We start from the raw sequence: 12,066 nt of genomic DNA, 5'->3' as shown, positions 1-12,066 counted from the left end.
TGATCTGGACTCTGCGTAACCGTGCTTCATGTAGAAACAGTCATTGTTTCAGAAGAAAGCTTATTTTAATTCCTTTGTTTGAACAAGTGTTTCTGACAATCGCCTCCCCTCCGACATGTACAGAACATACATATGGACGCAGCCACAGCAAGGGAAATAATTTCTTGGAGCAGATATTTTTAGGAAAAGGAGCTGATGTATTTGCATGTGGCTAAAATGTTTTTCATCTCTCTTGGAGGCTGACCAAAGACCCCAGCTGGAGCTGAGCAGGAAGGACACAGGGTGGAAGAGCTTTCTTGCTTTGCTCTTTCTTTTACGAGCCTCGAGTTAAGATCTTAAATTCCTTCCTTTGCATGTGTGTGCCAGGAGGAATGTAGTTACCAAAGTGATAAGAACATCGATTAATGCTGCCTAGGCTGTTGATAACGCCTACTTTAGAAGGTGGACGTTTTCCCCGTTGTGTAGGATTTGAGGTATAGAGAAGGCTAAGGATTTGACAGGAAAGTCTCACAGATATGTGTGTATAACAGAAAGGTCTTTGCATGTAGTCTCTGAAGAAGGAATAGGAATGATAGCAACTTTTGACATAGAGGAAGAAATTGCTGAGCCGGTCTTACTGAGTAGCTCAGAAGGCAAAGAGCAAGTGAGTTGGAAGGGGCTTTTATGACTCCAAGCGGAGGATAAATCCACCTCAAAAAAAAGATGTTTTTACCAAGCAAAAGGATTTTCACAGACAAACAAAAATGCCATGTTGCAAGTAGAGAAAAGATCTCAGAATTTTCCACTGCAAGAAAATTGAAAAAACAACTTCTAGCTTAAACTGTAACACGGTAACCTTTTGTGATTGGAAAATAGTAGCATGAATATGGTAATGTTAGTAGTTGTGATAGGCCATAGGTAATAGTAAAAGTATTAATTGTTTTCATGTATTAAGATGATCTACAATGAAAAGTATATAATGCATTGTAACCAAAAATAGGAGAAGCTTTCAGGCGAACCCACCGCGGTGGCTGAAAAGGCTGTGGGCTGGGCTCTTGTCACCCACGACCCGTGAATTGCCGCATCGTTTGAATATGATAAACATCATTTTTAAGGGCCGGTCTGGAGTCCCGCACTTTAGGCTCTTACATTGGGATTTGCCTGGATTTCAAAGCCCTCATGGCGTGGCCCTGACACCTCTCAGGAGCTGGTAGGACAGCAGAGTCAGAGCTCCTGGCAGGCACTGGGTGTTTTCCCCCAGACTGGATTGTGGAGGAATTGTTTAGACCTTGGATTGTCCCTCTGGGTGATGACAGCCTGATTGCTGTGATTTGTGTAATTCCATACATTCGATTCCCAAAACTTCCCAGCCCGGGGGCTTGAGCTGACAGGGCACAGCTGACAGACTCCCGGCAGCGCCACACACAAATAATCCCGGACAAGAGTGAGCTTCGCTGCCAAGCACTGCAGGGGAAATCGAATCCGAGTGCCGTGGTTATACACCCCAATTAGAGGTGAGATACACCATCTGCAAGTGCAGACGGAGTGACGATGTCCTGAATAAATGTCACAGCCTCCTTTTTTTCTGTTTCCAGGCCGATGCAGCAGTGCACTGCGTCTTTTGGGACTCTGGGAAACAGTAAGTGTTAATTGCCGAGCTGGCTCTGTTCCCAGCATCGCAGAAGCTTTGGCTGCTTGACATGACACCTTGAAACTCGAGCTTGTGCTGCTGCTTTGTGTTGATGTCAACGCCTCGGTACTCAGTGTAATCCCCAGGGATATGGGTGTGGCATTGTGCAGTGCTGCATCTACATGAACAAGAAGACTTTGCCTAAGAAAAAGGCAGAAATGCGGTGAAATGTCACACGAACTGCTACCGTGACTTCAGGGAATACAGTATCGGTTTTGCTGGGGTCAGGTCTTTAGAATGGCTCAAACGGTCACCAGAGAGAGGTAACTGTGAATTGGGTTTACTCAGAGCATGTGGAAGAGGTTTCCTCTGCAATTAGTAGGAGTATAAATTATTTGTTTCTTTTAAAACAGAAGCTTAGCTTCCGAGTATGTGATGTACGCCACATAAATAGGGTCATAACATTCAGTCTTACCAGGGAAGATGTGGCTGTTTCGGTGCTGCTCTCCGCCTAAACAAATCCTCTGCCCCGTGCCTGTTTCTTTTCTTCTGTATCCACATCCTCCAGCGCAATCTAACCCAGCACTAAATTGATAATCTTCTTTCCTTCTTTCTATGTGTGCAGGTAAGTAAATGACTTTAAATATTGCTTTGTTCCACCAAAAGCTTTCATCCAAATTTTGAGGTTCTTGGACAACTACAGAAGATGTGTTTCAGTGTGAAGTCTCACTTGTACGCTGCTAAATGACCCTGTAATCTGTACTAACTTGAGCTCATGTTCACACACCCTGCGTGCTGCAGAGCTATAAATGATGGAGGATGACTAACTCTGCTTAAAAATCCTTTTTTTTTTCTATTACACAGATGGACTGGGTGGTTGGAATACATTGGGGTGTGAAATGGAATATACAGATATGAATTATACAATCTGTTTTTGTAACCACCTTACCCATCTTGGAATCTGGCTGGTGAGTACTCCATGAATCATCTCCAAGAAAGTCCCGTGGCACTAAACAAAGTCATCCCTCTAGTTCTGGAGAAGAGATGGGAGATTCATGTCTATACAAGTTCTTAGATATCTGCAGTGTTGCCAAAATTGGCAGTAACAAAAAAACCCAGTTATAATAATCAAAAGTCCTTTAAATGTCACTTGCTTCAAAGCAATTTTGTTTTACAGATGTAATTTGTACTTTGTAGATGTAACTTAGTTGACCTTCACGTGTAGTTTACTGTGTTGGAAGTGCCGTGTTAAATTCATTAACTGCCAGTGACAACTAATGACATTAAATCTTTTTGAAATTTTTATCTATGCACCATCAGAGAGTGCAGTTTAGTATAAATATGGGAGATGTCATTATCTATCGCTTCTTATTTCTCTGCAATACAGAGAAAACTGCCTCTAAAAGCAAAATGTCAAAAGCTGGGATGACTGCCTGAGAATAGGCTGCAACAAAGGCAAAGAGACAGGCGAGTTCTAAAGAAACTGAACACATTGAATTGTCTATTCCCAGTAGGATGCAGCCCACAGGATGGGGTGAGGCCCCACCTCTGCCTTGGGATGCTTTCCCTAGAGGTTAGCGTGACCCAGCTCCAGAGGCAAAAGCCCTCCCGAGAGTAAAATCGTACCTTTACAGAAAGGAATTGAGATGGTTCAGATTTCAGACACTTGCTCAAGTTTTCATTCAAGCAAGAAGAATTCAGTCTGGTTTTCAGATCGCACCTCTCCCTGTCACTTTGGTAATGACCGCAGCTACTGGTCTTCAACAGCATCATCCATGGGACCACAAAATTCTCTCGGTGTTCCTCCTGGCAGCAGCTGTGGAGAAGCAGGGTCCAACCTCCTGTCTGATTTTGCAGTGGTGCTTTCCGGACAGGGCAAGTTCCAAAACATTTAGAGGGTTTGTGCGGTTTCCAAGCATGGCAGCTGCCAGTGAAACAAAGTGAGCTTCAGTGGAGTAATTTTGGTGAGATCCTGGAGTCCATGTTCAATTTGTGGTTTCTGAAGAACAGCTTTTCTAGCTTTGCAACTCATTGCTGGACACTTCAAATACTGCTGGTTAATTTACCATTTACTAGTTTGGATATTCTGTGGGACTATGCAATAAGAAACATGCAAATATATTAATGGAAAATCTCCAAAAGCAACAGGAATCAGAACAGTAACTTCACAATGTCAAAGTCTGGGAAGGAATTTTCAAAGTCTGTCTTGGCAAGCAACTGTGTATCTTGTAATGCAGCACTTGGCTCAGACATAAATAGATGTCACGAATTATTGTATATTGAGTCTGATAAACTATGCAGGATGTGGTGCTTCTTTCTTTTTTTTTTTTTTTTTGGGGTGGGGGGAATAACACCCATGACATACCTAACCCTTGAGTAAGTCTGATCCTTTCTCTTACACTGATTTTCATATTTTGGCAATAAGACATTTGCAGCAATTATCAGAATGTTTGCTAATAGTTGATGCTGTGATGCATAAAAGGGAAGACTGAGAGATGGCAGTGTAAATATGGCTTTATTTTGATGTCTTACCATTGTGAAATTAGGTAGATTTGAATACTTATAGTTCAAGACAAGCACCTATCTGAACTGTTCAGCAATTTTTATGTTCCTAAATTTCATAAAATCATTGAATGCATTGGATTGGAAGGGGTTACTTAAAGGTCCTTTAGTTCCAAACCCTGCCTTTGGCAAGGACACTTTCCACCAGACCACATTGCTCCAAACCCCAGTGTCCAACCTGGCCTTGAACACTTCCAGGGATGGGGCAGCCACAGCTTCTTTGGGCAACCTGTGCCAGGGCCTCATCACTCTCACAGTAAAATGTCTTTAAGAGTAAAAATTTGTCATTTCAAAAATTTACCCCTGGACATGGGTTAGATACTATGTCAGGGATCTGGAATATTCCTGGGTATAGGCTGTAAATTGGATGATGCAGTGATAACCTTGTGAACTTTCCCTTTCTTTTCAGGAAGGTGAGGACAGACAACCCCTCAAAGATCCTGCTCAACTTTTGTGCTGCTCTGCTGATGTTGAACATTGTCATCCTCACCGATTCCTGGCTGACCGCATTCAACCAGCCAGGCCTCCGCATCACTGTAGCCACGCTCCTCCGCTATCTCCTTCTTGCATTATTCATGTGGATGTGCCTGGAGTCTGTTCACTTTTATTTGGCTCTTGTCAAAGTTTTCAATGTTTGTGTCCCAAAGTACATCCTAAAATGCGGCATTGCTGACTGGGGTAAGTAGACTGATTTCCTCTCCGCTTCTGTGCTTGTGAGCTTCTCTAAGATTGGGGCATATTTACAGAAGGGAAGACGCTGAGCCGGCAAAAATGCGATGCGCACCTTGGGCTCTTCCCCCAGACCGTTCAGCTTAAATTTCTTCTGTCCCGGGAGACATTATCAGAGAGCGCTTGTCGGTCCTTGCACAGTCATTTGCAACTGAAAGAGGGTGTAAGGCACTGCTTTCTTACCTTTCTTCTCTTTACTGGATGCTTTATCACGGTACTTCACATGAGTGGGTGTGACTGTGGCAGTAATGCTGCCCGCAGCCTTCACCCCTTTGTGGGGATGCTCAGTGGTGATTTTAACTCTTTCTCTAGGCCTTATGTCCATTTCTGGCATTCTCTTCCTGATTCCCATGCACAGAGTGGATTTGGCTTGCGTTCCTCTCCCGAGGACTTCCCCTGAAAAGTGTAAGAGGCTTGTTTAGATGAAACATACCAAAAAGAACCCACATTCTGGTTCACCTGTTAGACAAAGGTGTTGCCAGAGGCACTGACCTACAGCAGAATTTGGGCTGTATTATTTGGGTCACCATTTGATGCTGTTCTTAAGAGGCTCGTTTTGCTCTTGAATATTGTGCAGCACATTATCATCCCTATCCTCAGATCTGATGTCCCAAACAATTGTTCTCAGGGGTAGCCATCCTTAATGGTGCCGTTGGCAGTAGCTGTTCTCTTCAGAAAAGCTGGAACTGAAAAATATCGGGGAAATGTGTGGAAGGGAAGAGTGATAAAGCACTGCCTGACAAACATGTGTCTCCATGGGCTCTTAAAACTAAGTGCTGTGGTCTGCTTATCCTTCGACACTCAGCCTTTGGCTGTATTTTACCAGATTGGATCCCTTCTGGAGATGTTTGAAGACTCACAAACATTTTGCAAACACAGATATTTTTATGCCTACTCATTTCTAATTTGCATAAATTAGGAGATTAAACCTGCTATGCTACACATTTAATTACACTTGCTTCAGAAGAAGCTTTGGGGCTAGAGTTTGATCTGAAGATGCGCACATCTGCTGTAATTACGTATGAGAGATTCTGTCATCTTTCCAGATTCTCAATTTTTTCTTTTGAATCCAGCTATTTATTTTTCTTTTACTTTCCTTGGAAGGTAATTTCTGAATGGAGTAGTGCTATAAACACAAGGGTTTAGAGATGTGAAATAAACATCAATCTGTAATATCATGACACTCAGGCATGGGGGAATAGGAGAACTGATACAGCTTTTGTATGACAGGCTATAGCTGTTTATAAAGAAAAGTTCCATTGAAGTGGCATGACAGTGTTGCTTAGATAATATTGCTGTGACAGGTAGACTATTAAAGACATTAATTTATGCCTTGGAAACACAGGTCCCAATAAATATGCCTTGTCAGGAGCTGGCATGATCCTTTTCATCTGGACATAAAAATGGCTGATAGAATCCACATTGACTTGTGGATTACTCTTAAATCAAATCTGCAGAAAACTCTTCCTATCACCCTTTCATATGCACAAAGAAGTCAGTGCAACACTGGGCCAACCTGATTATAAAATCATAGTGTGGCTTGGGTTGGAAGAGACATTAAAGATCCTGATGCTGGGCCAGGGACGCTTTGCCCACACTGGTATCAGTGGCATGACAAAAATTTAGAAAAGGGGCAGCACGTTGGAGAACAGACATGAAAACCCATGAATCTATCCTTTCTTCTTTAGGGTTCTTTATGTTTGTGTTTCACTGCCTAATGAAGGATGAAGTAATGAAGCGGTGCCGCGTACACTTCGGCTGGGGAAGACTTCATCTGAGTAGGTATTCTGGTAAGCACTGAAGGGATTTGTTCGGTTAGCTCAAATCTTCATCTGCTGCTGCTGCCAGCGTTAAGCATTTGTTCAGTATTAAGAAATAAGGCTCCTCTCAAAAAGCCCTTCTGCATTGCATTGGATAATTGTTTTTTAATAGGTCTTTATCTGGTTGCATTAACTGCTTGTGTGATATGATGACAGGCTGGCAGCATGCAGTAAAAACTGCAGATTTCCAAAACCAATTTCGGTCTCTTAATTATGTTCTCACGTGCCATTCAGTATTCTCCTATGTAAGCCATGTGTTTGGTGGCTTTCCAGTCTTCATAAAGCTGAGATTCTGAAATATATGCAGAATACTGGGCATATTAGATGCTTTTTTTTTTTATGTGCAGGAGCTGGATTTAGCTCAGCCTGGGAAGGTGAAGGGCAATGTCTTGCTGTTTTTGGCTGTCTGAGCGGTAGCTACAGAAAATAGATGGATTTTCTGAGGCGCCCAGCAAGAAGACAAGAGGCAAAAAATCATTTTCCATTTTCATAGCTCAGTAGTTGTTTTGCCTCCAGTGACTCAGAAGACTCAGCAATGGTAAAAAAATCATAATACAGGATAGAGATGTTCCCACATTTCAGAAGTCCTACTTACAAATGCAAAGTCTGGGTTGTAAGTTGGAGTTGTTAAAGGACTCTGGGTCAGGACTTTTTGATGTAGGAGCAAAAAGCTTTCCATCATGTCAGAAAACCATGACCTAAAAGGAAGGCTAGTGGGATTTGCTGAAAGACTTACATTGGTCTGGTCAGACTGCTAGACTTGAATGAGTTTTCTCCATCCTAGGATGAGTAGGAGGAATATGCCTGCGATGTCCCAGCAGGAAGTCCTTCTTTGCACCGCATGGACTGCAACCAGGCTCATCTATAGGAGACATTCTAACCTAAGAAAAGTCTTTCTTAAGAGAAGATGCCACAGCACAGTCTACCCAATTCAGAGCTAGGATAGACAAGATGTTCAGAATCTCTCCACTGTTAATGCTCAACAAACATAAACGTCAGTTCACTCAGTGGAGAGTCAAGGATACGTCAGCAATAAACAGATGGTGAAACTGCTAGGAGAGATAATCAAAGGGTCTAAAATGAGTTTAAGACATAAAAGAAGAATTAAGGCTACTAAACAGTTCTATTCAGAAATCATACCAGTAACAACTGAAAAAAAAGTGAGTTAAAATTATCCTAAAAGCACCAGCCTGGCTAATATAGCTGCAGTATCACTGTTGTGCTCCTAGCACTTTAGCTACAAAGCATTCTGACATATTTGTATAAATAATGATGAATGCAGTGTGACCAATGCACCTTTTAATACCAAAATGAAGCAATACAAAATAATTATTGTTTGGGGGAAAAAAAATCTTTAATGAGTGAGTTAAGATTTTGGCTGTTTTCTTCATATTTTGGCTTCATGCAGAACAAACGGTTCTGAAAGATTTTTCTGAGTGGGTGACACTACGCAGCACATGTCAATGATTTAAATCAGTAGTCACACTGCATTGAAACAGAAAATTTACATTAAAAATAGAGCTAAATTATATACTCATGAGGATTTTACTCTTTTTTATTTTTCTTTTTTTTTTTTCCCCAGCACAGAGTTCAAAAGGAGCATTTATTTTCTGTGAAGCTGGAAGCTGAAAAAATAGCCAGAATTACTTAAATTGCTTTTCACAACAGGAGGCAAAAGTCTAAAATAATGCCTTAGAGTAGTTTGCAGTTTGGAATAACAATGCTATTCTCTTCCTTTTCAGCTTGATTTGCAGAAATAGGTAAAATTCTGCTATCATAAACAAATTGTAGATGCGGTTTGCTGTCTGTCCTTCCAATTTTCACTGGGTCTAGACAATGCTATTTTGTGTGCTCCTTGAAAATAGTGTTTATCACCTACTATTGATCCACTAAGACAATATCTTGGGCTCCATAAAGAGAGAAGCTGGGCAACTACCTAAAACCTCCAGTAATATAAAGTCTGAAGAAAGAATTGAGACATGATGAAACTTCCTTCTGCCACATTCCCCCAGGGAGGCAGAAAGGATGCAAAAAAAGCAGTATCTTGGTGGAAAAAGAAAACCAAGCAGAATTTCATGCTGCTCTGAGCAGGATTAGGCATATGTACTGTGCCCTGTTAGAGAGAGAGAGCAGGGAAAATGAGTCTGTATTTCCAGATAGTGAGAGTGTTGTAAAACGTGAAGCATCAGAATGGGCCTTCAGGTCCAGATACACGAACTCAGCTCCAGTTTGGGATGAAAAGCACATGAAGTACCAGGAGTAAAGAGAATTTTAAGCTTTTGCCACTTTCTGGAGTTGCTTGCATCTGTGACACATGTTGATGTCATCAAGAGGCTTTAAAATTGGTTGGGAAGTCTGTCTGCTTTCTCTTCATATCTGAATCATCCCCCAAACCAACTGCTGGGAACAACTCACAGCTCAAGAATCCAGTCCTGTGGACTATGAGTTACACAGAGGGATAACGGATCAGGTCCTCCATCCCAGCGCAGCAAATGCTCAAGTGACAAAACTGCTGAGCCTCAGAGCTCACGTTGCGAGCCCGAATCTCTCAGACGGCTCTGGAAGCCCGGGGACTGTAAGAGTTGGTTGGGATCTCTGCTGTTGGCCAAGCTTTGGTGCATCGACCAACCTCTAGTGCAATTCAAGAAGCAATGAGCTTCTTTCAGTTCAATTCCAATTTCAGCTAAACGCCTGATGCATCATTCAGATGCCACCCTTGAGTACTCAACACTTGGTGGAGTGCAATTAGTTTGCAATGTTTGGAGACACCCTGAATCTCCCATACAGCAAAGTGAAACATTTCATGTAAGTATCTGACATTAAGCTGTCACAATCTGTTACAGTTACTGAACTCTGTATTAAATATAATGCATGGTACTATGCCAGTGTGGGTGGACAACATAATCAGGCTCCTCAGAGGTACCTAAATCTGTGAGCAACCTACATACTGTGCCTGCATGAAAGGACATATTCTGGTTGATGATAAAAGCCTCTCTTCTAAAAGCACTTTCAAAAAGCATACTTGGAATTTTTAACCCATGAATCCTCTTTCCATCAGTGACTCCTTCTCCCACAGCAGAGAGTTTCTGTTTGATGTACAATCTACCACCTGGTTTTTCACCACCTGATATGTACAGCATGGTGATATTTGAAAGGATCGGGACTGGGGGAGGAAAAATTAGGTTTTTCATGCACAGTACTTTGAGAAGTCTTTTTTTGGCAAATGAGACAAGCTTGATTTTGTATATCTGCACATGCGCAGTTAAAGGGACTCATCTATAAGGCTGCTTTTGTGATTTGAGCAGGGTGCCTTATCTGCTCCAATGTCACAGCTCAAAAACAGTCCGAAGGAAAAATACTCCAGTAGCAGATCTTAATTTTCAAGGCATAAGGTTTCAGTCCTTCGATCCCTTTTCCCCATTCCTTACTCCCACTATTTAGAAATTAGTGCACCACATTTCTCGTATCTTAGTTTACAGAGTTAATCAGGAGTTATCAAAGTAAGATGACTGGAACACATAATGATATTTGACTGTTGACTTGTCTAAAGACAAGAAAACCCATACTACTACTAACATGTCTGATTGAGAAAGCATCAGGAAAAGCAATTTTCCTCTTAGAAGATTTGAATCATCTGTTGTACCATTCAAAGCCAATACATACGTGGGCTATTGCAAGATAACAGGCATCTATCCAGCAACTACCCATACACTTGTGCATACTTTAGCTCAAGTTGTGGTTCTGATGTCCCTGGGGCTGTTTCAAGGGAAAAAAAACATAAGTGTTGCCAGGACTGTGGCCAAAAATTTTGGTTTTATATTGCCTTTTGGACGGTCACTGCATTTCTATGACAGAAAGGCTAATCAGATCACAGTCTGTCTCTATAGCTTTTTACAGAAAATACTAACTATATTGTGATATATTTTATCTGCCACTAATGTATGCTGAAGAATTTTATTTAATGTATTCTCTACTTACCAGTACTATTGAGAAAACTATTTCAGGTTTTCATTTTATTTTCATTTAAAAATTTTGAACAACAGTAAGAAAGGTTTGCTTACCATATAATCCCTAATGTTATGGTTTTGATACAATATGACATTTACTTGCCAGACATCTCAGTGAAAAAACTCACCTCATTTCAGCTAATGTCTTTAAAGGAACTCTATTTCTCTTTTCCTCCTCCCTCTCTGTTCCAGTAGCTGAAAAGCCAATAAAAAAATTCTCCTCCTCCCCAGTTCAGAGCAAGATCTATATGCATTTCTCCTACGCATATTTTGAGATCCAGAAGGGGGTGAAAGTAGTTTATGTGCAACAGGAACCTGAATTTCAGACACAAATCTGTATCTTTCCATTGACCCTGCTGATACGCTATAAGCTAAATATTAAACACTTTTTTTATCAGTTGAAGTCCACCCTGGGGAGAAGAAACAGATAAAGATATGTCTCAATTATACTTGCAATCAGCTAATCAGACTTTGTGTACATCTGTGCATGGTACAGAACTGAAATCAAGCTCTGACAATGAAACCATGAATGGAAAATGGACGGAAGACTCCTTTCCCGGATTAGAAATATTGTGCACAATTTATGTTACATATGCTGTGATCATTTCAGTGGGTCTCCTTGGAAATGCAATACTCATCAAAGTTTTTTTCAAGATTAAATCAATGCAGACAGTTCCCAACATCTTCATCACCAGCCTGGCATTCGGAGACCTGCTGCTTTTGTTAACGTGTGTGCCTGTAGATGCAACGCGTTACATTGTGGATACCTGGCTATTCGGAAGAATTGGGTGCAAGCTGCTGTCTTTTATCCAGTTAACATCAGTTGGAGTATCAGTGTTTACCCTGACTGTTCTCAGTGCTGACAGGTGGGTCTGTGCAACTGATTTGCTAGGAGATGCTGCGGGTTTGAAGTTAGAAATTATTAAAATAGCAGATATTATCATTTTGCACAGTGTTAAATAGCACATTGTAATAGACTAAAAATCCCAAATTTCCAGTCTCCCGTGTAATTTAAAAATGCATGTTAGTAAAATTGCAGTATTTCTTCTTAAGGGAGTGAAGTGAGAAAACCTGTTCAGGTCCCCTGACCTTTTATTAGTTTGGAGTACAGTACAAGGGTTTTCCTCAATTGCGCAATAAAGGGAAATGGCTTAAGTTGGGAAAAAGACAATATATTGGTGCTATCTAGTGGTACAGTGAAGTAGTCAAAAGATGAAAAATGAAATTGAATATGAATTAATATTCTTTAACCTACGCACTCAGGGAGGCTTTAAAATCCTAGAACATAAAAGACTGACGTGGGATAAAAAGCACAAACAAAACACAGAACAGACTGGGG

At 41.2% G+C, this 12,066-nt stretch overlaps 1 protein-coding gene across 2 annotated transcripts; it reads left to right on the top strand.

Moving 5' to 3' along the window:
- The first annotated feature begins 853 nt into the window (after positions 1-853).
- LOC117003096 (adhesion G-protein coupled receptor G2-like) lies at positions 854-11,156 on the top strand. Of its 2 annotated transcripts, XM_033072735.1 has the most exons (5): positions 854-1,932; positions 4,581-4,849; positions 6,589-6,690; positions 8,463-9,525; positions 10,920-11,156. In XM_033072735.1, exons 1-4 carry the CDS (start codon positions 1,907-1,909, stop codon positions 8,465-8,467), a joined length of 402 nt encoding a protein of 133 aa, XP_032928626.1. In that variant the 5' UTR covers positions 854-1,906; the 3' UTR covers positions 8,468-9,525; positions 10,920-11,156. The 2 variants fall into 2 exon arrangements, with proteins under 2 accessions (XP_032928626.1, XP_032928625.1); XM_033072734.1 differs by lacking the exons at positions 8,463-9,525; positions 10,920-11,156 and having other exon boundaries at positions 6,589-6,765.
- The last annotated feature ends 910 nt before the right edge of the window (positions 11,157-12,066 follow it).

The sequence above is a fragment of the Catharus ustulatus genome, chromosome 14 (genome assembly GCF_009819885.2).
Source record: "Catharus ustulatus isolate bCatUst1 chromosome 14, bCatUst1.pri.v2, whole genome shotgun sequence".
Lineage (NCBI taxonomy): Eukaryota > Metazoa > Chordata > Aves > Passeriformes > Turdidae > Catharus > Catharus ustulatus.
The sequence above is the reverse complement of the archived record's forward strand: the minus strand, read 5'-3'. Positions and strand labels throughout refer to the sequence as shown.